The sequence below is a fragment of the Leptodactylus fuscus genome, chromosome 4 (assembly GCF_031893055.1).
Source record: "Leptodactylus fuscus isolate aLepFus1 chromosome 4, aLepFus1.hap2, whole genome shotgun sequence".
Lineage (NCBI taxonomy): Eukaryota > Metazoa > Chordata > Amphibia > Anura > Leptodactylidae > Leptodactylus > Leptodactylus fuscus.
In genome coordinates this window covers 212,187,379-212,210,790 of record NC_134268.1, presented here as the reverse complement: position 1 = coordinate 212,210,790, position 23,412 = coordinate 212,187,379, and the positions used below count along the sequence as shown (strand labels likewise).

The 23,412-nt window shown below is 45.5% G+C and overlaps 1 protein-coding gene across 1 annotated transcript in view; it reads left to right on the top strand.

The window, feature by feature from the left end:
- Positions 1-23,412, top strand: part of CDK6 (cyclin dependent kinase 6) — an 86,125-nt gene that overhangs the window by 11,746 nt on the left and 50,967 nt on the right. Inside the window, exon 2 of the mRNA XM_075271765.1 lies at positions 20,320-20,455. Within this exon, the coding sequence (XP_075127866.1) occupies positions 20,320-20,455 (136 nt within the window). The remainder of the gene's footprint in view (positions 1-20,319; positions 20,456-23,412) is intronic.

Sequence of the window (23,412 nt, the reverse complement as noted above, 5' to 3'; positions counted from 1 at the left end):
TAGGCAGCAATGTCCTGGAGCTCTATAGGAGTTTTCTAGGCTTGTTTTGTTTGGGAGGGGGAGGAGATAGGCTATGATGACATCTAGTGTCAGTGGTGGATGCAATGATGGGTCATTAGTGTTATCTATAGAGATGTTATCTGTTACTGTAATCCTGTCTGTAATGTTTTATTGTAAATGACATGAACTGCTGCTGCAAAAAATGCAATGCTTGCAAATGTGTAGCCAAAAATGTCATGTGTGCAAACAGCAACTTGTACCCAAAAAAATAAGACCCTTGTTGTTTAACTTTAAAAAATATGAGATTATAGAGATGAATTACAGATTGGAGAGCTGTTGTCCTGAAGGGCAGTAGGTCCCTCTGAAGGGGTTAATAGATCCTTCAGACTCTTGTGTGTTGTCAGTCTTGGCCCGTACAGTCCGTCATCTCCTTTTGCTTGTTGTTCGGTTGTTACGTGGTTATCTGAGTTAAAAATCTCCCTATCAAATATCTGACTTGTTTTGCACAGTCCGTTGCCATGCACAGCACACAAATAGTCGAGCCCCTGACAAGCATGGACAGGCATCCCCGTCATGGCCAGCACAGGAACATGGAGACCTAGCCGAGTGTAGAATCCTGTCAGTACCTCTGCGTGATGTAACCTCATCCGTGACATTTCTGAACTTGTATGAACCTTCATGGACAGATTATCTGTTTCTGAAACACCTTGTTTTATGCCGTTCCTTTGTTACTCCTCCTGGAAATTTATGAATAACTTGACAAGCAGGCAGTACAGGTCTCCTTGGGGTAATTCAGTTCACTTGCTATGTCCCTTAAGGATCGACCATTTCTGTGGTACCCCACTATTACCCCTTTCTCGAAATCAGACAGCTCTGCGCTTCGTGGCATCTTACATGCGACTAATGCCAATGCTGGTTCCTATTTAATGGCAGAAGGCGTGACGCACATCACGACCGCAGATATCTGCATTTGTATGGGTGTCCAAATACTTATTGGTAGACAGTGGTGAACCTAGCCTTTCTGCTGCCTGAGGCAGACGACAGAAAGGCTAACGACGGTAACATAATTAGTTTTAGCTAGATCGGTGTCTTGCAGACGCCGATCTAGTTAACAGCGCAGCCTCAGGTCCTCTATATACTACTCCACACAGGACAGATCCTCTATATACTACACCACACAGGACAGATCCTCTATATACTACACCACACAGGACAGGTCCTCTATATACTATACCACACAGGACAGACCCTCTATATACTACACCACACAGGACAGATCCTCTATATACTACACCACACAGGACAGGTCCTCTATATACTACACCACACAGGACAGATCCTCTATATACTACACCACACAGGAGAGAGGACAGATCCTCTATATACTACACCGCACAGGAGAGATCCTCTATGTACTACACCACACAGGACAGACCCTCTATATACTACATCGCACAGGACAGGTCCTCTATATACTACACCACACAGGAGAGATCGTCTATATACTACACCACACAGGAGAGAGGACAGATCCTCTATATACTACACCGCACAGGAGAGATCCTCTATATACTACACCACACAGGACAGACCCTCTATATACTACATCGCACAGGACAGGTCCTCTATATACTACACCACACAGGACAGACCCTCTATATACTACATCGCACAGGACAGGTCCTCTATATACTACACCACACAGGACAGACCCTCTATATACTACACCACACAGGAGAGAGGACAGATCCTCTATATACTACACCGCACAGGAGAGATCCTCTATATACTACACCACACAGGACAGATCCTCTATATACTACATCGCACAGGAGAGATCCTCTATATACTACACCACACAGGACAGGTCCTCTATATACTACACCACACAGGACAGGTCCTCTATATACTACACCACACAGGACAGATCCTCTATATACTACACCACACAGGAGAGGTCCTCTATATACTACACCACACAGGAGAGATCCTCTATATACTACACCACACAGGACAGGTCCTCTATATACTACACCACACAGGACAGGTCCTCTATATACTACACCACACAGGACAGATCCTCTATATACTACACCACTCGATCATTGTATTTTTTATTGCTGATAAGGAATTGAATAACTGTAACTTGCTGATTTAATAAGGTTTTCTTATTTTGACAACTCCTCTCTGAGTTTGACAAGTTGGGTATTCCCCTTCCTGTGAGTTACTGTTATTGCTTTTTTTTTCTTTAAAGGGAAATTTCAACAAAAACTTTCATTTGTCATAGCAATACGTTGAGTTACATAAGCATGTTTGTTTTATACTTAAGTATATTTTATTAGGGATATAGGAAAGCACAGAAGATTGTACAGTGCTGGCCAAAAGTATTGGCACCCCTGCAATTCTGTCAGATAATACTCCGTTTCTTCCAGAAAATTATTGCAATCACAAATTCTTTGGTATTATTATCTTCATTTAATTTGTCTTCAATGGAAAACCACAAAAAGAATTGTCAAAAAGCCAAATTGGATATAATTCCACAGCATAAAAAAGGAGTGGACAAAAGTATTGGCACTGTTTGAAAAATCATGTGATGCTTCTCTAATTTGTGTAATTAACAGCACCTGTTACTTACCTAAGGCACCTAACAGGTGGTGGCAATAACTAAATCACTTGCAGCCAGTTGAAATGGATTAAAGTTGACTCCACCTCTGTCCTGTGTTCTTGTGTGACCACATTGAGCATGGAGAAAAGAAAGAAGACCAAAGAACTGTCTGAGGACTTGGGAAGCAAAATTGTGAGGAAGCATGAGCAATCTCAAGGCTACAAGTCCATCTCCAAAGACCTGAATGTTCCTGTGTCTACCGTGCGCAGTGTCATCAAGAAGTGTAAAGCCCATGGCCCTGTGGCTAACCTCCCTAGATGTGGACGGAAAAGAAAAATTGACGAGAGATTTCAACGCAAGATTGTGCGGATGGTGGATAAAGAACCTCGACTAACATCCAAACAAGTCCAAGCTGGTCTGCAGTCCGAGGGTACAACAGTGTCACCCCGTACTATCCAGTGTCAGCGTCTGAATGAGAAGGGACTGTATGGTAGGAGACCCAGGAAGACCCCACTTCTTACCCAGAGACAGAAAAAAGCCAGGCTGGAGTTTCCCATAACTTACCTGAGAAAGCCAAAACCGTTCTGGAAGAATGTTCTCTGGTCAGAGGAGACAAAAGTAGGAAAAGGCCTCAACATAGAGATTACAGGAAAAAAAAGCATACTGTATTATGTGAAAGTGAAACATCCAGAGGTGGAGGCTTATATGTCAGCTATTATGTCATGGTAAAACTTCTTGATACGTGCCACAGCTGTACCCACAGGCTTGTCTCCACTGGCCACTATATCCTGACCTCCCTTAACGCACTGGAAATGACTACGCGGCCAATCCTTGACTACAATGGTGACGTACATCAGCCTGAGCTGTCACTTCATTTGTATCGGGAGGAATCAAGCAGTAGAGACCATTAGGTAATGTTGGAACGGGAACAATGGGGATCCTTTTTTGTTGGTTCCCCCCATCCCACAGGTATCTAGTAGTGAAAACGTGAGAGGAAGGAGCAGACCGACCTGGGGAACAGGGGCTTGTTCTGATCACATGACCCAGGGATGGAATGAGCCCTCGTCCAATTTAAACAAATAAAGTGAATTATAGTCTCTGGATAACCCCTTTTAAGAGCTCCAAAAAGCACGGGTAAAAGCAACATGGCTACTTTGGGTAAATTTTACATAAGTCATTTTAGTTGTTTTTTTGGTTTTTTTCTCCATGATTTTTAAACCACAAAGGTATAACTATTCCCTAAAACGGAATTATGGAAATTATAGTATGTAACATAAGACACACATTTGCATTTCGTAACGTTTAATCTGAAACCGGCCTAGGTGGAGAGTCTGACTCGGAGGATTCCCCATTATGGTGTCTAAATGGCCACGGAGGGCCATAGATAAAAACTGCGACATAGAATGGTGAAATACTCGAAACGATAGTCTAATATAACCTTTAACCTCCTGAAACAAAATGTTTAAAGGGGTTTTCCCACTAAAGACAATTAACCCCTATCCAGAGGATGGAGACTCATTGACTCGTGAGGTTTCAACTACTGGGACCCCCATTGATCTCGAAAGCATGGGGTGACCGGCGGGATTTCAACCACTGTAGAGATTAATGGAATACAATGGACGTGTGATCCAAAAAGGCACAGGATCCCCATTGTCAAAACCAGTGGCCCTCCACAATAAACAGGCACTTGTTCCCTATCCTGTGCATAGGTGACGTCTCTATTGGGCAATAACCTATTAAAGGGAGCGTCATGAGAAAATCGCCTATCTTCTAAATCACGTTTTTTATGTCTTAAACATTTTTGATGATTTGAAATGAAAAAGTAAATTTCCAAATCACTATTTTTATTTCAAAATCAGTACGAAATCCAGCAATTTTCACTCTTGTTGCTAAACCTAATAATTGACTGACACTTGCCCATTCTGTGAGGGTGTCCATAGAGCTCAAAGAGTCTGCGGCCATGAGACTGCTGTAAAGCAGATCACTAAATGCTGTTTACAGACCCGAGGAGAAGCTCAGGCAAGATGGCCGCCCCCATAATTAGGGACTGGAAATGGAATTTAAAAAAGAACTATAATTAGAAATGAAAAAATTCATTAAAGAAATGTAATTTCCACTCAGGTCACCACATCTGGTTTTAATAAAAAAAATTATGACTTAGTCATTAGTTTCTTATAATACATTGTTTTTCTTGTCGCTCACGGAGGGGCTTTCTGTCGTATTCTCCCTTTTATCATAGTGACTCAGTTTTTAGGATGGAGTCGCTGTGTCTTAGTATTCGGAATGTCCACAGTCTTACTCAGATCTGGAGGATGCCTAGGTTCACTATGACTGAAGCAGGAAGCCATATGAAAAACTTGTGTTTTTTCTGGAGGCTTTAACATCTTACATAGATCACACTTGTCACATACAATACGGTTGTAGGGTTTTTGTCAACTTGATGTAAACCCAAGGGAAGACGAAGGTGATAAATATGCCACAGACGCCGTGGGCTAGCCAAGAGTTAAATAAATAAAACTAGCAGAGAAAAAAGTGATTAAAATACCTCTTAAAGGGGTTTTCCAGCCCCAAATGGAGTCATCAGTTTGTGATCTGCAGCAGCCCTTTTATTAAAGGGGTTATCTACAACGACAGTCACTACTTGTGATTTCCACCATAGGGGAAATTGGGCTTTACACCGTGTCCATTCACTTTCAATGGGTTGTCTGTAATGCAGGACGGGACAGGTCCTCCAGAGCAAGAGACACTCTTTGCAACTGCCTTCCCTTTGTCCCTTCTGAATTGACGACTAGGGTTGAGCGATAGGGATTGGAAAAGATTGGATCCTGATCGGCGATCGAGCAAATTTCACGATCGCGATCGGTTGGAAAATGATCGGATTTTGAAATCTCAAGATGAGCTCAACCCTAAAAAGTGACTTTTCCCATAGAGAAGCATTGACTAGGGTTGAGTGATCGTAATTGGAAAAGACCGGATTCTGATCGGCGATCGAGCAAATTTCACGATCGGGATCGGCTGGAAAATGATCAGAAATCGGATTTTGAAATCTCAAGATCGGGTCAACCCTAAAAGTGACTTTTCCCCTAGAGAAGCATTGACTAGGGTTGAGTCATCGTAATCAGAAAAGACCTGATTCTGATCGGCGATCGGGATTGCCTGGAAAACGATCGGAAATCGGATTTTGAAATCTCAAGATCGGGTCAACCCTAAAATTGACTTTTCCCCTATAGAAGCATTGACTAGGGTGGAGTGATCGTAATTGGAAAAGACTGGATTCTGATCGGCGATCGAGCAAATTTCACGATCTGGATCGGCTGGAAAATGATCGGAAATCGGATTTTGAATGTCAAGATCGGGTCAACCCTAAAAGTGACTTTTCCCCTAGAGAAGCATTGACTAGGGTGGAGTGATCGGGATTGGAAAAGATCGGATTCCGATCAGTGATCGAGCAAATTTTGCGATCGGGATCGGCTGGAAAATGATCGGAAATCGGATTTTAAAATCGATCCTGAAATCTCAAGATCGGCTCAACACGAAATGACGACCTATTGATTGACCCAAAAATCTAAAATAGAAAGTATTGGTTATGCTAAAATTTACAAATGGATTCAAAGATGCTTTTCTTGGCCGTAAGATAGCGCGCGAAAAGGGATGTTCAGTATGCCAAAAACCCAAAAAAATTCCTGTAATTTTTGCCTCTCTTCAAAACACAGTGTGGTCAGGAGATGGCGTTTTTTTTCCCAATTGATTTCATTGTAGTAAAACACACCAGAAAAAAATGTAGGAAATGCTGTGTGAATAAAAGAAAAGTACAAAAAAACCTGAAATATACGCAAAGCAAAAAAAAATTATGGATGGATTTTTTATTTTTTTTTGGAGGACATTTCAGTTACCGTATTTTCCGGACTATAAGCCGCACATAAAAACCTACGATTTCCTCAGAAATCGTAAGTGCGGCTTATAGTCCGGTGCGGCTTATATATGGATGGAAGCGGCGGCAAAGACTGCGTGCCGCTTCCATACATACATAAAAGGCACTGTAAGGGTGCATTCACACTACCGAACGCCGGCGTGTATCACAGCCGTACACGCCGGCGTTACAGCAGGGCTGCCGGACACTTCCTATTCATTTCTATGGGAGCCGGCATGCGAGCGCTCCCTATAGAAATGAATGGAAAAAAGCAGTCCATTCATTTCTATGGGGAGCGCTCGCATGTCGGCTCCCATAGAAATGAATAGGAAGTGTCCGGCAGCCCTGCTGTCACGCCGGCCTGAAACAGAACGTGAAACTTACCCAGCGGTGCAGGGCGGGCAGGCATTCAGGCCTCCTCTGCCTCCGATGTTCTGTCCTTCTCCTCCGGCGCTCGCTGATAATGGCCGGGGCGCATGCGCAATATCATAATGCTTCTACTGCGCATGTGCCCTGGCCATTATCAGCTTGCGAGCGCCGGAGGAGGACGGAACATCGGAGGAAGAGGAGGCCTGAATGCCCGCCCACCCTACACCGCTCGGTAAGTTTGACATTCTGTTTCAGGCTTTTATTTTAAAACGGGGGGGGGGGGGGGGGTAGTTTAACCTAACGTTTACGGTTGGGCTCTATCAGCATGATTTTGCTGATAGAGCCCCTCCTCGCCTGCCGAGCGCTTCCAATAGAAGCGGCTGGCACGCGGGGGGTTAAGCGGCCGCTGGCAAAGTCTGCCTGCCGCCGCTTTCAATAAGATATAATGCGCACCGGACTGCGGCTTATAGTCCGGTGCGCCTTATATATGAACCGAGACGGACTATAAGGCGCTCATGGGCAATGCGGCTTATAGTCCAGTGCGCCTTATAGTCCGTAAAATACGGTATTTGTTTCTTACTTTGCCCAGACAAAAGCCAATTCCACGTTCTCTCATAAATTTTTCATTTGTGATCCAGAAAACTCATTTTTCCGGCCCTGTATTTTTTAATAGGTGTTTTTTGTCTGTAGTTATCTGCTAAAACTATTAATACCACATATGTAAAACTAGTATCTGGCTTCTGATCTCCCAGCGATGAGGATGACGATGATTCAAGACCTGTTTAATGAATAGTCCATCAAGCCACGAGTCAGAATATACAATATGGGTAGGTTCACACGCCAGAAAGTGAATAGGAATTTGCAACGGTCCTCCATCTTGGATTCCTTTCTAAAGGATGGTCATTTTCCCACCATATACTTATACTCTCCATAGACTTCAGTGAGTCGGCTCCAGTCTATTGCTGCTTATGGCCATGAGACTGCTGTAAAGCAGATCACTAAATGCTGTTAGCGGAGAAGGTCAGGCAAGATGGCCGCCCCCATAAATTTTTACTACAGAAAATAGTATAGAATGAATGTGTCTGTAAGTTATCCGCAATTGGTAATAAAAACTATGGTCATGTGCATGGAGCCTTAGGGCTCATTCACACGGGGCAAGAGGGGTGGATTTTGACCCAATCCACCTCAAAATCCGCCCCCTCACAATAGAGGTCTATGTACAGTAGACTGCTAGAGTTCTTTTTTGCGCTCACGCAAAAAAGAAGCGAGCTGCCCTTTCTTCAGGCGGATTCCGTGGCTGATTCAGCTGCAGTGTCTGCCTCGCGACACCTCCGGACTAGGCCCATTCATTTGGGCCTAATCAGGAGCGGAAAGCCGCAACAGGGTGCCATGCACTGCACCGGTAGCCGCGACGGAATGGGCACACGCCGAATCACCGTGTGGACTAGCCCTTAGTGCTCTCCGACTCTGGTCATGGCAGCTCGATGTTATAGCGGATAGTGATGCAGGCGCCATTCCTATCAGTACGTTAAACCAGTGAAATAAATGTACGACTTGGCGAGAGAAAGGGGGCAAATGGTGACCAAAATGTAAGCACGACTGAAGTCTGGTTGCAATTATAATAAGTCACCATAAAGTCGCAATCCTATGAACAGTGTCTATTAGAGATGAGCGAGTAGTGTTCGATCGAATAAGATAAGATAATCCTTTAATAGTCCCACATTGGGGAAATTTCAGCGTGTTACAGCAGCATAGTAATACAGATACAGGATAATACAGAGTAATATATTACAGACGTGGACACAGATAAGCTGAGAAGAGAAGATATACTAGGAGTCCATGGCAGCTAAGGAAAAAAAAAACAGAAGAGAAAGAGGAAGACCTCATGGTCATCGTCATAATCATTTAGTTCTCTGTGCGGAGTGATCTTCGTTTGGTCTGATGTAGATTATACAGCCTGGTCGCGGTTGGAAGGAAGGACCTGCGATAGCGCTCCTTCTCACACTTGGGGTGAAGCAGACGGTCACTTACAGTGCTGCCAAGTCCCATCAGGGTCCCATACATGGGGTGGGATTTGTTCTCCCGAATGGAGGTCACCACGGACAGTATCCTTCTGTCACCCACCACCTGTACTGGGTCCAAGGGGCTCCCCAGGACAGAGATGGCCCTCCTGATCAGCCTGTCAAGTCTATTTCTGTCCCTGGTTGATATACTGCTTCCCCAGCAGGCCACACCGAAAAAGATGGCTGAGGCAACCACAGAGTTGAAGAAGGCCCTAAGAAGTGTCCCCCGGACTCCGAAGGCCCTCAGCCTCCTGAGCAGGTAGAGTCTGCTGTGGCCCTTTTTGTGCAGCGCCTCCAGGTGATCAGCCCAGTCTAGTTTATTGTTGAGGAGCACGCCCAGGTACTTATAGGTCCTGACTATCTCAATACATGTTCCTTGGATCTCCACCGGGGTCGGAGCACCTCTTCGTTTACTAAAGTCCACCACCATCTCCTTGGTCTTCCCAGCATTAATCCTGAGCTGGTTCTGTTGGCACCATTCAACAAAATCCCGGTTTAAGTCTCTGTATTCCCTATCGTCGCCATCAGTGATATGGCCGACTATAGCAGAGTCATCGGAGTACTTCTGTAAGTAACAGCTGGATGAGTTGTGCCTGAAGTCAGCAGTGTACAGTGTGAAGAGAAATGGGGCAAGAACTGTACCTTGTGGTGCCCCCGTACTACAGATCACAGTGTCAGACACACAGTCCTGGGCTCTCACATACTGAGGGCGGTTTGTCAGGTAGTCTAGGATCCAGTTGGACAGGTGATGGTCCACACCACCAAGGTTCAGCTTCTCCCTCAGTAGCCCTGGCTGAATGGTGTTGAACGCACTGGAGAAATCAAAGAACATTATTCTCACAGTGTTCCCGGGTTTCTCCAGGTGAGAGAGAGCTCTATGAAGAAGGTGGATGATGGCGTCATCTACCCCAATGCCTGGCCGGTAGGCAAACTGGAGGGGGTCCAGAGCGGAGCTCACTAGGGGGCGTAGGTGTGACAGGACCAGTCTCTCTAGGACCTTCATCAGGTGTGATGTCAGTGCTACAGGTCGGTAGTCATTGTAGCCCATCGGGTTGGGTTTCTTTGGGACTGGTACCACGCAAGATGTTTTCCACAGTTGAGGTACCACCCCCAGCTTCAGGCTCATATTGTACATGTGCGTTATAATACCACACAGCTGGTCACTGCACATTTTAAGAACTCTTGCGCTTATACCATCAGGTCCCCCCGCTTTGTTTGCTCTAATATTCTTCATTTCCTTACACACCTGAGACTCCTGCAGGATCAGATAGTCAGATTGCAGTTGACCGCAGGTCGGTGGGGGTTGGGTCTTGGTGTGTGAGGGGAGGGCGGTTGGCTGACATGCTGGTGGAGGGAGCATTTGCTTGGAGTCAAATCTATTGAAGAATAGATTAAGCTCGTTAAGCCACTTCCTGTCCCCTACTGTTCGGTGCCCCGTCTTTTCCTTGTGTCCTGAAATTGCCTTAAGGCTGTGCCACACCTCAGAGATTCTACCCTCCCCCATCTGTAGTTCAATCTTCCGCCTGTAGTTGGCTTTCCCTTCTCTGATCAGTTGTCTTAGCTGTTTCTGAACCGCCCCCAGGCCATCTTTGTCCCCAGACCTAAAAATTCTCTTTTTTTCCTTGAGGAGAGTTTTAATCTCAGAGTTGATCCAAGGTTTGTTATTGGAGAAACACCTCACCTTTCTAGTTGGTACCGTGCTGTCCACACAGAAATTAATGTAGTCCGTTATGCAATGTGTGAGTCCCTCAATGTCCTCTGGAAATGAGTCTTGAAACACTTCCCATAAAGTTATATCAAAGCAGTCCCTTAGAGACTCGACACTTCCCTCTGACCAAATCTTCACAGTACGGGTAACCGCCGGTTCTCTGCGCACCAGTGGAATGTATGTGGGTCGCAGATGTACCAGGTTGTGATCTGATCTGCCTAGGGGTGGTAGGGCAGATGAGTTATATGCATCCCTTACATTGGCAAAGAGCAAGTCCAGCGTCTTGTTGTCTCTTGTATGGCAGGTTACATACTGTGTGAAGCCTGGTAGAGTGGATGCTGAGACATGGTTGAAATCTCCAGACACTAGGAGCAGGGCATGGGGGTGGGATGATTGCAGCTCACTCACAACAGCATGGAGGACTTCACAGGCAGCGTCAGCTTTAGCAGAGGGGGGGACATAGGCAGCTAGTACGATAACATGTGATAGTCCCCTTGGCAGGTAAAAAGGTCTCATGCTCACGGTTAGCAGTTCAATATCCTTTCCACACAATTGTTTCTTAACCACAATATGTCCTGGATTACACCATCTCTCATTCACAAACATTGCAAGCCCTCCGCCTATTTGCTTACCGCTCTCCAGTGTTCTGTCCGCCCGAAGAAGTGACATTATCCCCATAATATCCCCGTATTCGAGATACTCGTACTCGATCGAACACTACTAGCTGTTCGAAGCTTAAGGTTCGATGCAGGGCCAGCGTTGATTGGCAGAATGCTATACATTGCCAATCAACGCTGGTTCTTCTCTTACCTTTAGAAGTCTTCTCCGTGCAGCGTCCCTGCGGCGCCTTCCGGCTGGAATTCACTCTGCCTAGGCATCCGGCCTAGACAGAGCCGACTGCGCATGCGCGGACATTCCCTCGTATGCGCAGTTGGCTCTGCTCAGGCGCCGGGCCGGGCAGAGCCGACCGCGCATGCGCAGTCGGCTCTGCCTAGGCCCCGATGCCTAGGCAGAGTGAATTCCAGCCGGAAGACGCCGCGGGGGTACTGCGCCGGGAGAAGACTTCAAGGGGAATCCAGCCCGACCGTCACTCGTGGACTTGGTAAGTATAATGTTATCGAACTTTGCGTACCCCTGAAACGAGCATTTCCCCCCATAGACTATAATGGGGTTCGAAATCCGTTTGAACAGCCGAACAGTGTGCGGCTGTTCGAATCGGATTTCGAACCTCGGACATTTTAGTGTTCGCTCATCTCTAGTGTCTATATCTCCGACTCACATCAGCTAGATCTTATAGCCAATCGTGCTAGAAATGGCGCAGGAACGGTTCCCATCAGAACCATAACTACATGACGTAGTAAGGGGTAAACTGCGGCCGAAATATGGCTCTTATTTTTTGCCAGTTATATGGCAGTTATATGGCAATTTCTATCCTATGTAGTCTGGGGCACAGGGTCGCAATCCTCTAACCAGCTCGTACGTCGGTATAGATGAAATTTTTTTTCTCCGTTTCTATTAGATGGGTACTGTGCAGAAGTCTCCAGCCTATGAAGAGTTAAGCGCGCCTGCTTGGTTCCCCCAGAATGTAATTATTAGCTGTAAAGCGTCTTTTGTCTCTGTGGAGCGAGTAAAGCGGTGGAGGGGACAGAAGTCTATGGTTATATATTTTTCGGTGCACTTTTGATGTGGTCGTTTGCATACAGCTGCCGGGTAGACAGTTACCTTTGAAAAGAACATTTGGCGGCTTTAATTTGATTAGGGAAAACCACCTCAATCATGTGTAGACGAAAAAGCCTTCTCATTTCACTTGGCAGAAGGAGTTGGGAATGTACTGTTTGCCATGACATTACGCGGGGGAGCACTGAGGGGGACACAGCAAAGAGTTTAAAGGCACAGATGCTCTTAAACAAAAAAGTACAAAATAAAAACTTACCCTTTATGAGGTAGGTTCCTGATGGTGTCAACCGGTTGTTTGCAACCCACGAGCTGTAATGACATGCTGGGAGTTGTAGTAGTATAGCCATAGGGTGCATACTGTGAAGCTGGGTTCACATAGAGCTGGATTTCCCTAAAAACAACTGCGCTCAGATTATAGGTTTTATTGGTTTTTGCACTACGACTGTCCTGGACAAGGTTCAGTATTGGACCGAGTGGGGCTGAGTTTGCAGCAGCATGCACCCGCGTCCATTCTGTGATACATTCATGTTTATGGGGTACTCTTATAGTACCCATCTAGGTTATGGGGATAATGTCACTCCCTAAGGAGAGAACACCTTTTCAGGCGTGTATGGAGTCTTACAAAAAGCCATTTTAGCTCCACTGGGGGGATTATGGGAACAATATGCAAATCTGTTTCCAAAGATGTAAATAGGGAAACAGTGTCTCTGTTTGCTGCCCTCTAGGGGTAGCTCCCTTTAACATCTTGGGAAACAGATTTTTCCCAGTACCCATCTTGTAAGGCGGTTGAGACACTACAATTGGCTTCACTAGATGGGAACTATAAAAAGACTAGCCTCTGAAACCGACTTTGTCTGCGTGTTGTTGGCGTCGATGAACCGCCTATATTCAGCAAATTGCTGCCGTCGATGGTTCGTCTGCTCTGGGGTTTCCGCTGTTTTCAAGCTGTCCTGCTGCTGACCTTGTTCCTCGCGCCATGCCTGTGATTATTCTGGTATCTCAGCAGCTGGCTGTGGCGCCATATAATGAGCGTGTTGTTGGCGTCAATGATCTGCCTGCTCCGGCGTTTCGGCAGCTGTCAAGCTGGGCTGCCATTGAACTCGTTCTTTGCGCCGTGCCCGTGAATGTTTTGGCATCTCATTAGCTGGATTAAAGGTGGTTTTCTTATCTCAGTGTCTCAGCATTGGAACAGATCAGATAAAATGCAGATGTTTGCACACAATGGACTTAATGTTATCCGTGTGTTTACATAGAGAGATAACAGAACTGGCTTTATCAGCAAAGTGCAATTATCAGATAGTCCTGGCAGTAAGAGCAGTGTAATATAGTATATGAACATAAATTCATAACAGTCGTGAAGTCATGTCATTTACCGGGATAAAAAGCAGCCGATGTGTTAATTGAGGTTACAAACTATCTATGTGCCGAATTTCATCCAAATCTGTTCACCTGCTTTTGCATGATTGAGTAACTAGGACTAGGATAGGAGGACTAGGATACTAGGACTAGGATTAGGATTATGATCACCTCCTATTGTCTGAGGTTATGCCCTTATTTATCCATTTCTGGAGAATCCCTTTAAGGATAACCCTACTACAAGTTCCACAGTAGCTTTACAAGCTTCACACAGTCTCTGTGTTCCAGGATATGCTAAATAGGAGACGACAGCCAATAAAACAAGCAAAACCGAATAAAGAAAAGTTTACAAACCACTGGGTCAAAATTGTATCAGCAAACAAACCGCTGGTGACTCAGGTCACTCCGACATCAGCTGCGAGCAAACATGAGCTGTTTTAGAGGTGGCCTCTGAATTCTAAGAACCAAAGTAAATGTTAGAATAGCCCAAACCGTGTAACCGTGTAATAAACATCTGGCATGGAAATGCACACAACAAAATTCTTACCCTAAAGTCAAAGGGTCTGCGCACCTTATACAGGCCTATTCCAGGCAGGGGGGGAATAAAAGGTTACTGAAAAGGTCTGCGCGAGGCCTACCTGTTCTATTCTCTGTAATAACAATATATTTTTGTTATATATTTGGTCACGTCCCACCTTATAACTGACCCTTATCCCCTCACTACGGACATATCCCTGCTTCCTTGTCCCCAATTTGCCTTTCCTAATGTGGGATGAATGAAGTGCCTGTTACAAGTCTTGCAGGTCCCGTTCTCTGCTTCCTCCGGGAAGTGGTTTATTTACCAATTAGAAAGATAAGAAATTTTCCTTCAGCCTTAAAGGGTTATTTCCATCGGTAAACTGCGGCTGATATGGAATGCCGAAAGTCCTGGCCTCTAAAGTTGGACTTAAGGGAACAGTCTTGCTGCGGTGCTCCCTCAACTCCTATAGAGGTGAATGGGAGGTATGGAAACTGGGTCACATCTGAGCTTCACAATTACAGAAACAGCATAGGGTGGGTTCACACCTGCACCCCGGTCTCCGCTTTCAGGTTTCCGTCTTCTGCCGACAGGAGACGGAAATCTGGCAGACAGTGTCCGCCCGTGAGGTTTTTGTGGTCTCTGTGACTAAACCGTTTTTTTATTTTTTTATTTTTTTTTACCAACTTTGTGTCCAGTTTTAAAAAAAAAACGGTTTTGCCGTGGACATTTTGCAAACCCATTGAAGTGGATCAGTTTGAAAACTGTCTGCTGGTTTCCGTCTGAAAATGGAGACCGGGGCACAGATGTGAACCTGCTCATAGCTAGACGTGCTACACTGTTTCTGTAGCTCCCATTCTCCTATATGGAAGTTGAGAGAACCGTATAGATCTGCGGTGTCCTACGGGTCTGAACTTGAAAACTTGGCAGCGATTGGCCAAGACTAGAATAACCCTTTTAAAGAGGGCCTGTCGCCAGGTCCGAAAAGCTCAATAATATGTATCAGTTCAATGCCGTCACCCTGCTTAGGCTGACCAAATGAGTTATAACATTGGGATTTTGAAAACTGGTGACAGGTCCTCATTTTGTGGGGAGATCCTATTCATGTTTACGCTTTTCTAGGTTTAGGGCTAGTTCACACGGGGCCAAAGGGGCGGATCTTGACAGTGGAATCCACGTCATAATCCGCCCCTTTACAATGGTGGTCTATGGAGACCACTAGCATTGTTTTTTCCGCTATCTGAAGCGAGCTGCCCTTTCTTCAGGCGGATTCCGCGGCTCGCTGAGCCGTGGCTTCTGACTGGCAGCCGCAACCTCCGGCGTCGGCCCATTAATTTGACCCGACTCCGAGGTGGAGGAAGCCACGACCGCGACATCGTGGCAGGTGGGTTTTTACCATATTTTGACTTGGCTCCCCCCATGTGAACGAGCCCTAAGACCTAGATTTCTGCTCGTCCCAGAGGGTGAGAAAAGCATAAGACCTAACAAATCTTCAGAAAGTTGCTAAAAATTTGACAAAATTCCTAACTGAGCAGATTGCGGTACCTTAGTAATACACATGGCAGATTGACTTTTATGGCAGGCTTACACTTGTCACAAAGTTGGTTGCACCATTTTTCCACATGGGGAATAATTGGCGTTTCGGCACGCCAGTGATTAATGTGACTCTTGTGTTATATTGACTTCTTGTGTAGCCCCGTCTTCGTAAACCTCTAAAGAAAACAGCCCAAAAAGAAATGTATGAATTCTTGTCACAACAGCCCTGTGGGACCCTGGTGGTGGTAACCTGACGTATACGTTATTGTGTTATGCTACATAATTGCCATTATTTTAATTAATTTCAGACTTGATTAACTGGGAAAAAAAACACATTATAGCGCCTCACAGTTCAGCACATTGGTTAGCTTTCCACGACCGTCGTGGATAATCCCTGGAACAGAAATGTTCTCATTTATCTGTTTACTTGTGGTACTGAGGCTTAACCCTGGTTACATGCATCCTCACATTCGTACACATGCTTTGATGTCGCAGTGTGACTCTGACGTCGAAGGCAATGACTGATGAACTTAATGGTGTGATTCACTTCAGTGTGCCTTTCCACATAAGCAATCTGTGCGGTTCAGATACCTTTTTCCAAACCTAATGATTCTATCCTAGCTCCAGACTTATAGAACACCATTCGCTCTGTGTTAGTGGTGCTCCGCACACAGGTTACGTCTCAATAATAATATTTGGGTCAAGTGATAAAACTAAATAGACCCTGGTGGAATCTGAGCTTGAAGAACCGTGTTGGAAAGACTTTTCCAAATTCAACAAAGTCTATATTACGTATCAGTAACCATGGAAGAAGCCAACGAGAGAAGATAAATCAAAGTAGGCTTACGGTGAAGGCTTACCTTTTGAGACATTTCCTTGTGCCCTATGATCTAGAACCAAGGAGTTGTAGCTCTTGAAAATTATGGAAGACTTGTAGACTTCAGTAAGGTCTTAGTCCATGAACCTCCACCACATGGTCAATGAGATGATGGTAATAGGTAGACTTTGACTTGTTCTGTTGCCTATTTCATTTTGGCCGCAAGTGGCCAAAGATGAGACCTGTATAATCAAACCGTGGCCCCTGAGCGCCTTAGCCTAGGATGGGTCCTGTTCCGTGGTTTGTGGTCAATACTTACCAAAAAAAAGGTGGACCAAGGAAGGACAACAGAGCCATAGACCACAGAAGTTCATTGATGAACGTTTTAGGCAATGGCTAGCCCATTAAGGCTTGGAGGTCCAAATATACCCTATACCCAAGCTACAGACTGATTCGGTGGTGATCCACCTTTGGATTGGAAAAGCCACGTGAGATTGAGTATTTTGGTGGTTTGTACGGACATTACAGTTTAGAGATTCCTGCCACAGCCCACGCTATACTTTATGAGAAACTATTTGTTGCTTACAAAGCAAATTTATTCCAAAAAAATGGACCATGTAAGGAAACCTTTTGGAAATTCTGTCAAATTTTGATATTCTGTTGATAACTATTAACCATTTTTGGACCAGCTGATCATATTTTCCATTGGCCTTGCTTCTACACCACCTCAATGCTATGAACATCAAAAGCAAAGGCTAGCCCATCAGACTTGAGATTGTGTATGGTATACTTGGTCCTCCAGCAACCAAACTTGGATCACCATTGGAATTTATTGTGGTCCATGTTTGGATTGGAAGAACCATGTGAGGTTGGGTACGGTGGTGGTTAATACGGACATTAAATGCAGATCTCCGATTAGGCCACACTATACACGATGGATAAGTATACTGTGATGAGAACACAGGGACCATAATCATTTTGGAAATTCTCAGTCAAATTTTGTTAAACTCTTACTTTTTTGGACCAATGGGTCAGATTTTTCCTTTGGTCTTGGTTCACGTCTATCAGTCCTATATTTAAGTAGAATGGCGTCTTGACCGGCAGGATTACCGACACATCTGGTCACCGTTTTTTTAGTAATGTGTTCAGACTGGTTTATGGAACATTTTATTTGCTCAAAAAAAAAAAAAAAAAAAAAAACGTACGGGGTGTGTTACAGAAATTTAAGCCGTCTTACATTTCCATACGCAGTACCTGGATTTCGGGCGCTATCCGTCACTATGTACGGTAAACTCCCTCTGCCCTCTGGATAAAGAGGCTACGATTTATGTGCCTGGTCTATAACCGGGGATCTTTTTTTTTTTTTTTTTTTTTTTTTTTTTTTCCGTGTGTCTCGTGTTTTGCCAGTGTACTAAATACCTGGCAAGAAAGGTGTTTTTCAAAATTTTAAAGTAAATTTAGGTCAACACAAAGGAATCATACAGCGGGGGAATATTTTCCAGTGTTTATACTACACTGTTGAGACCTGCCTGGTTCCTCACTATTTGCATGTGTTAGGTTATAGGCAGTTCCTCTACATTCCATGCGTCGATTATATAAATTTTTAATGCGGGTTACTAGCGGGCAGGGGCATACCCGTAAATGGTCAGTTACAGAACGAAAATATTATCAAATCCTCCTAATAATAATAATTAATTAATAATAATATTGATGTTTGGTCCTCAATCACGGCAAAACGGCTGAACGGATTTGGATGACATTTCACACATGCCTAGATGGTCACCTGGAAGGAAACATAGGCTACTTGATATGCCGCAAAATGCCCCAAATTACCGACCGCTAGCGTCGAAAGTATGCTCCGGCTACGCTTCAGGACCTTCAGCCTGACTTCGATTGGTTCGCAGCATTGTGTGGGCGGGCCGATGGACAGTGTGCAAGCCTGAGAAAATGGTGCCCACTCGCAGGCCCGGAGCGACGCGGACATGCGGCCTGGCTCTGCCGGGCACGAAAAGTGGAATGGCCGTGCCAGCAGTGTGAGCACCCTGGGGGACTGTAGGGTTCAGTGGGCGGGGGGACCAACCGGTGGTGCACGGGAGGGGGGAGCCCGGGAGAGGGGTTCAGGGGGCTGCCCAGGGCTGCGCAGCAGGTGGGGTGCGGGGAGGGCTTTGGGGTGGCGCACTGGAGGAGGGAGGCACAGGAGAGGGGATTGTGTGGGTCGGTGAGGACCCCAGGGCCGCGAGAGAGGAGTTTGGGGGCCCGCATGGAAACACGCGAGAGATGTAGACACGGGAGAGGGGTTTAGGGGTGGGCGGCGGGGGCGAGCGTGAAAGGAGGGACACGAGAGCGGGATTTGAGAAGGGGCAAAAGGGGCGCCTGGAAGGTGCATACACGCGCATATATAGAGATGTACCACAGCCGAGACGTGGGCGCAGGCGCATCGTCCGCAACAACAACACGCGGATGAAGTCGCGGGCAAATGCTAGCACATCCATAATTTATTGTGTCGTACCAGTGATCATAGTAAGCAGAACTGATGTTGCTGCAAGTTGCGACTCTTGTGACTCTTTGGAGGGCCTTGACCAGTCTGGAACATGAGACCTGGTCCGTGAAGAATATTCAGGAGTTTTAATTTACAAGTGGCAGGGCTGTGGAGTTATTAGATCAAACCAATGACTCTCATTGCCCCTCCCTTTTTTTCAAATTTTTTCTCACTGCCTCCTGCTCTGACTACGACTACGACTCCATAAATGGCTATGGTCAGACAAACTGTAAAGCTCCTCTAATTCACAAAATAAAGCTAGTAAGTGAATACCTAGAAAAGCAAATACGTAACAAACTATAAATGATTGCATAATACCGTGATGGCGAACCTATGGCACGTGTCCCAGAGGTGGCACTCAGAGCCCTCTCTGTGGGCACCCATCTGTGGAACAGATTATACTGCGTGGGACCCACTGTGGAGCAAATTGTAGTGTGTGTGTGGCCACTGTGGAGCAAATTATACTGTATGGGGGCCACTGTGGAACAGATTATACTGGGTGGGGGCCACTTTGCAGCAGATTGTATTGTGTGGAACAAATTGTACTGTGTGTGGGACACTGTGGAGCAAATTGTACTGTGTATGGGCCGCTGTGGAGCAGATTGTACTGTGTGGGGGACCTTCACTATTTTTATCACACAGTAGCTGTTTTATAGCAGACAAGTGATATTATTACAGACCGTCTGTAACTATCCACAATTGTGGATCCACATAGTATTAAGGTTAAATTGCCATGTTGGCACTTTGTGATAAATTAGTGGGCTTTAGGTTGCAGTTTGGGCACTTGGACTCTAAAAGGTTCGCCATCACTGGTATAATACAATTGCAGGCCTCCTCATAAATTGGGGGCACCCTCCGGCAGCCCTTGCTCCGACACTGAAGTCTATATAGCTGGCGTAGATTTCGGTCATCATTTATGCCAGTAAATTATGGTAATTTTAGCAGGAACACTGACCATTTTTATACCAAAAAATGGGTGTAGGGGCTTAAAAAATTGGCCCCGCGGTCTAATAGAAAAGTGGTTGCAAAAGGGCAAAACAGATTGATGTTCAGAATGACCCCATACCGTAATATACCATTGTAGGGCTTTTCTACTGTATATAGTGCATGTTTTTGGCGGTTACACAATGTTGCTTGACTCTTAGTCATCTATTACAGCTACTTTTTTGTATGGGATTTGTAAATTGAAATTTATTAATTTTGTGTCCCTCTTCCCCCACAGGTTATTTGATGTTTGTACCGTTTCACGGACGGACAGGGAGACTAAGCTTACACTGGTTTTCGAACACGTCGACCAAGATTTGACAACTTATTTGGATAAAGTGCCGGAGCCTGGTGTTCCCAGTGAGACGATAAAGGTATTTATTTACGATATACTGTGCTGTTAATATAATCCCATTGCTTTGTTCAGTACTCCAGAAAAGCATGAGTTAATAGATCCCTTATTTGGAACCTCCTCCAATTATGTGACATAGGGAGACGTTACAAAGAAGGTCTCACTCTGGAGGACCATTGATTTTAATGAGCACTGTGTAATGTGCAGTTTCCCCTGCGGGGGCACTGTGGAAAAATTCTCCACTAGCTACCAGGTTCACCAGCAAATTAGAGACTGACTAGCTGCCCAAGCAACAGGATTCACTGTGAGCGGCACAAGACCGGAGACTCTGCGCGGGGAACTTCTCTTTACCATTTTCGGTATCTCTTTGCCATTATAGTCAATGGTGTCTGTGGGTAACAACAATTTTTTTAGCCGTCTGGCTCTCTGTTGACGGGTCTCCAGCGCACCCAAACGATGGAGATGTGAACCTGACCCAAGAAAGAGGGCCTATCCAAATCTGACAACCCCGTTTAAGAAGTATGTTGTCGAGGGTAGAAAGGCGACAACGGATAGAAAGTTTCATCTAGTGCGCTGCATACTAATAGACCTGTAATGTAACTTCACAGCACACTCCCACGCAGTGTCCAGCGATGGGGGCACGCTCGCTGAAATGGATTTAAAGTCCCTTTTCCTTGCCAGGAAAAATATCCTCTGCATTAAATAAAACATTTTTCCCTGCCTGGATCTAAAGATCCTGCCACATCAAGAGCGTCCCCCGGGCATGAAATAAATGCCTATTGTAGCCTTACATATACAGAATTAGTGAATTATGCTGCAACAGCCATTTGTAAAATGTCTAATTTAAAGGGATTCTACCATTTAAAATCAAATTTTTAGTCGATCACACGTAGGAATAGCCTTAAGAAAGGCTATTCTTATCCTACCTTTAGATGTCTTCTCCACGCCGCCGTTCGGTAGAAATCCTGGTTTTCTTCGGTACGTAAATGAGTTCTCTCGCAGCACTGAGGGCGTCCCCAATGCTGCGAGAGAACTCTCCAGCGCCACCTGTATCTTCTTCTGAAACGGCCTCTCCCTGTGTCATCTTCCGTCCTGGGTTTCAATCTTCTAGGCCTCGGGCAGCGCTGACTGCGCATGTCCGGGCCACAAGAAAATGGACACTTACAGTAAGCTAGTGTAAGCAGCCATTTTCTTGTGGCCCGCGCATGTGCAGTCGGCTCTGCCCGAGGCCTAGAAGATTGAAACCCAGGACGGAAGAAGACACAGGGAAGGGGTGTTCCAGAAGAAGATGGAGGTGGCGCTGGAGAGTTCTCTCACAGCATTGGAAACACCCCCAGTGCTGTTTGAGCGCTGGGGCCCGTCCCCAGTGCTTTGAGAGAACTCATCTGCATACCGACAAAAATCTGGATTTCTACCGAACGGCGGCGCGGAGAAGACATCTAAAGGTAGGAGAAGAATAGCCTTTCTTAAGGCTATTCCTACGTGTTAGGGAGAAAAAAAAATGGAATACAATGATAGGATCCCTTTAAGAAAGCCTATGATGAATAGTAAGATTACAAAGTGTTGAGTACATCTGGGCACATCTTCAGCATATGCTGTAGATCTAGTATTGATATTGTGGCAAGGTCTCTCTCCATTTTCCCCTTTTGTACACTCTTTATCTCACAGCGCCATAGGCAGATCCTCTTCATGGTGATGAGGATTGTGTGGTCTCTGTAATGTTGTTCAGTCCGTTGACCATTTCTTGTGTGACAGCTGTGCATTTTACCACTTTTGAAGGTCCGGTTACATATAGTTATGTGATATCCTTCAGGATTTATACCGCCACCATTAGTCGTCAGAATGGGAAAAGTCTGTTCACTTATTTTTATTTTAATCATACTCATCAATTTACGTCTCTTATTACAGCGGTCTATAAGGGTTGTATGTGATGTGTGAAGTGTGTGTGTTTTTTTTTTTTATTACTTTTGTTTTTTGCCCATTGTTCTGATCAGTTCTGTGTTTTTGTTGTTTTCTGGGCTTGCTATACCCACCATGGATTATAGTAAAATTGAGGCCACAGCTTCAATAGTTTTCTATGGGGGGAAATCACAAGTCATCCTATTATAAAACAGATGACCATGTTCTTAAGCCACTGCCGGACACCTCTGGTGACAGCTTATAGGTTAAGAATATGTAATTCAGCATTATGGATTCTACTTGGATCCCGGTGTCAATGATTTTGGAACCCCATACACTTGCTTGGGTCATCTGACTTTTGAGATATGGGTTAATCTTAAAGGGATTCGGTCACCGGACCCCAGCTTATAACCCAGCCCTGCAGATAGATAGGTTAGTGTCACCAGACCCAGCATATCACCCCAGCCCTGTAGATAGATAGGTTACTGCCACCAGACCCCAGCATATCACCCCAGCCCTGCAGATAGGTTAGTGTCACCAGAACCAGCATATCACCCCAGCCCTGCAGATAGATAGGTTACTGTCACCAGACCCAGCATATCACCCCAGTCTTGCAGATAGATAGGTTACTGTCACCAGACCCCAGCATATCACCCCAGCCCTGCAGATAGGTTAGTGTCACCAGAACCAGCATATCACCCCAGTCCTGTAGATAGATAGGTTACTGTCACCAGACCCAGCATATCACCCCAGCCCTGCAGATAGATAGGTTACTGTCACCAGACCCAGCATATCACCCCAGCCCTGCAGATAGATAGGTTACTGTCACCAGACCCCAGTATATCACCCCAGCCCTGCAGATAGATAGGTTACTGTCACCAGACCCAGCATATCACCCCAGCCCTGCAGATAGATAGGTTACTGTCACCAGACCCAGTATATCACCCCAGCCCTGCAGATAGGTTACTGTCACCAGAACCAGCATATCACCCCAGCCCTGCAGATAGGTTACTGTCACCTGCATCAAACAGTATTTTCCCCTTGTGTAACCTGGTGGATCCATGAAAGGACCCTGGGGTT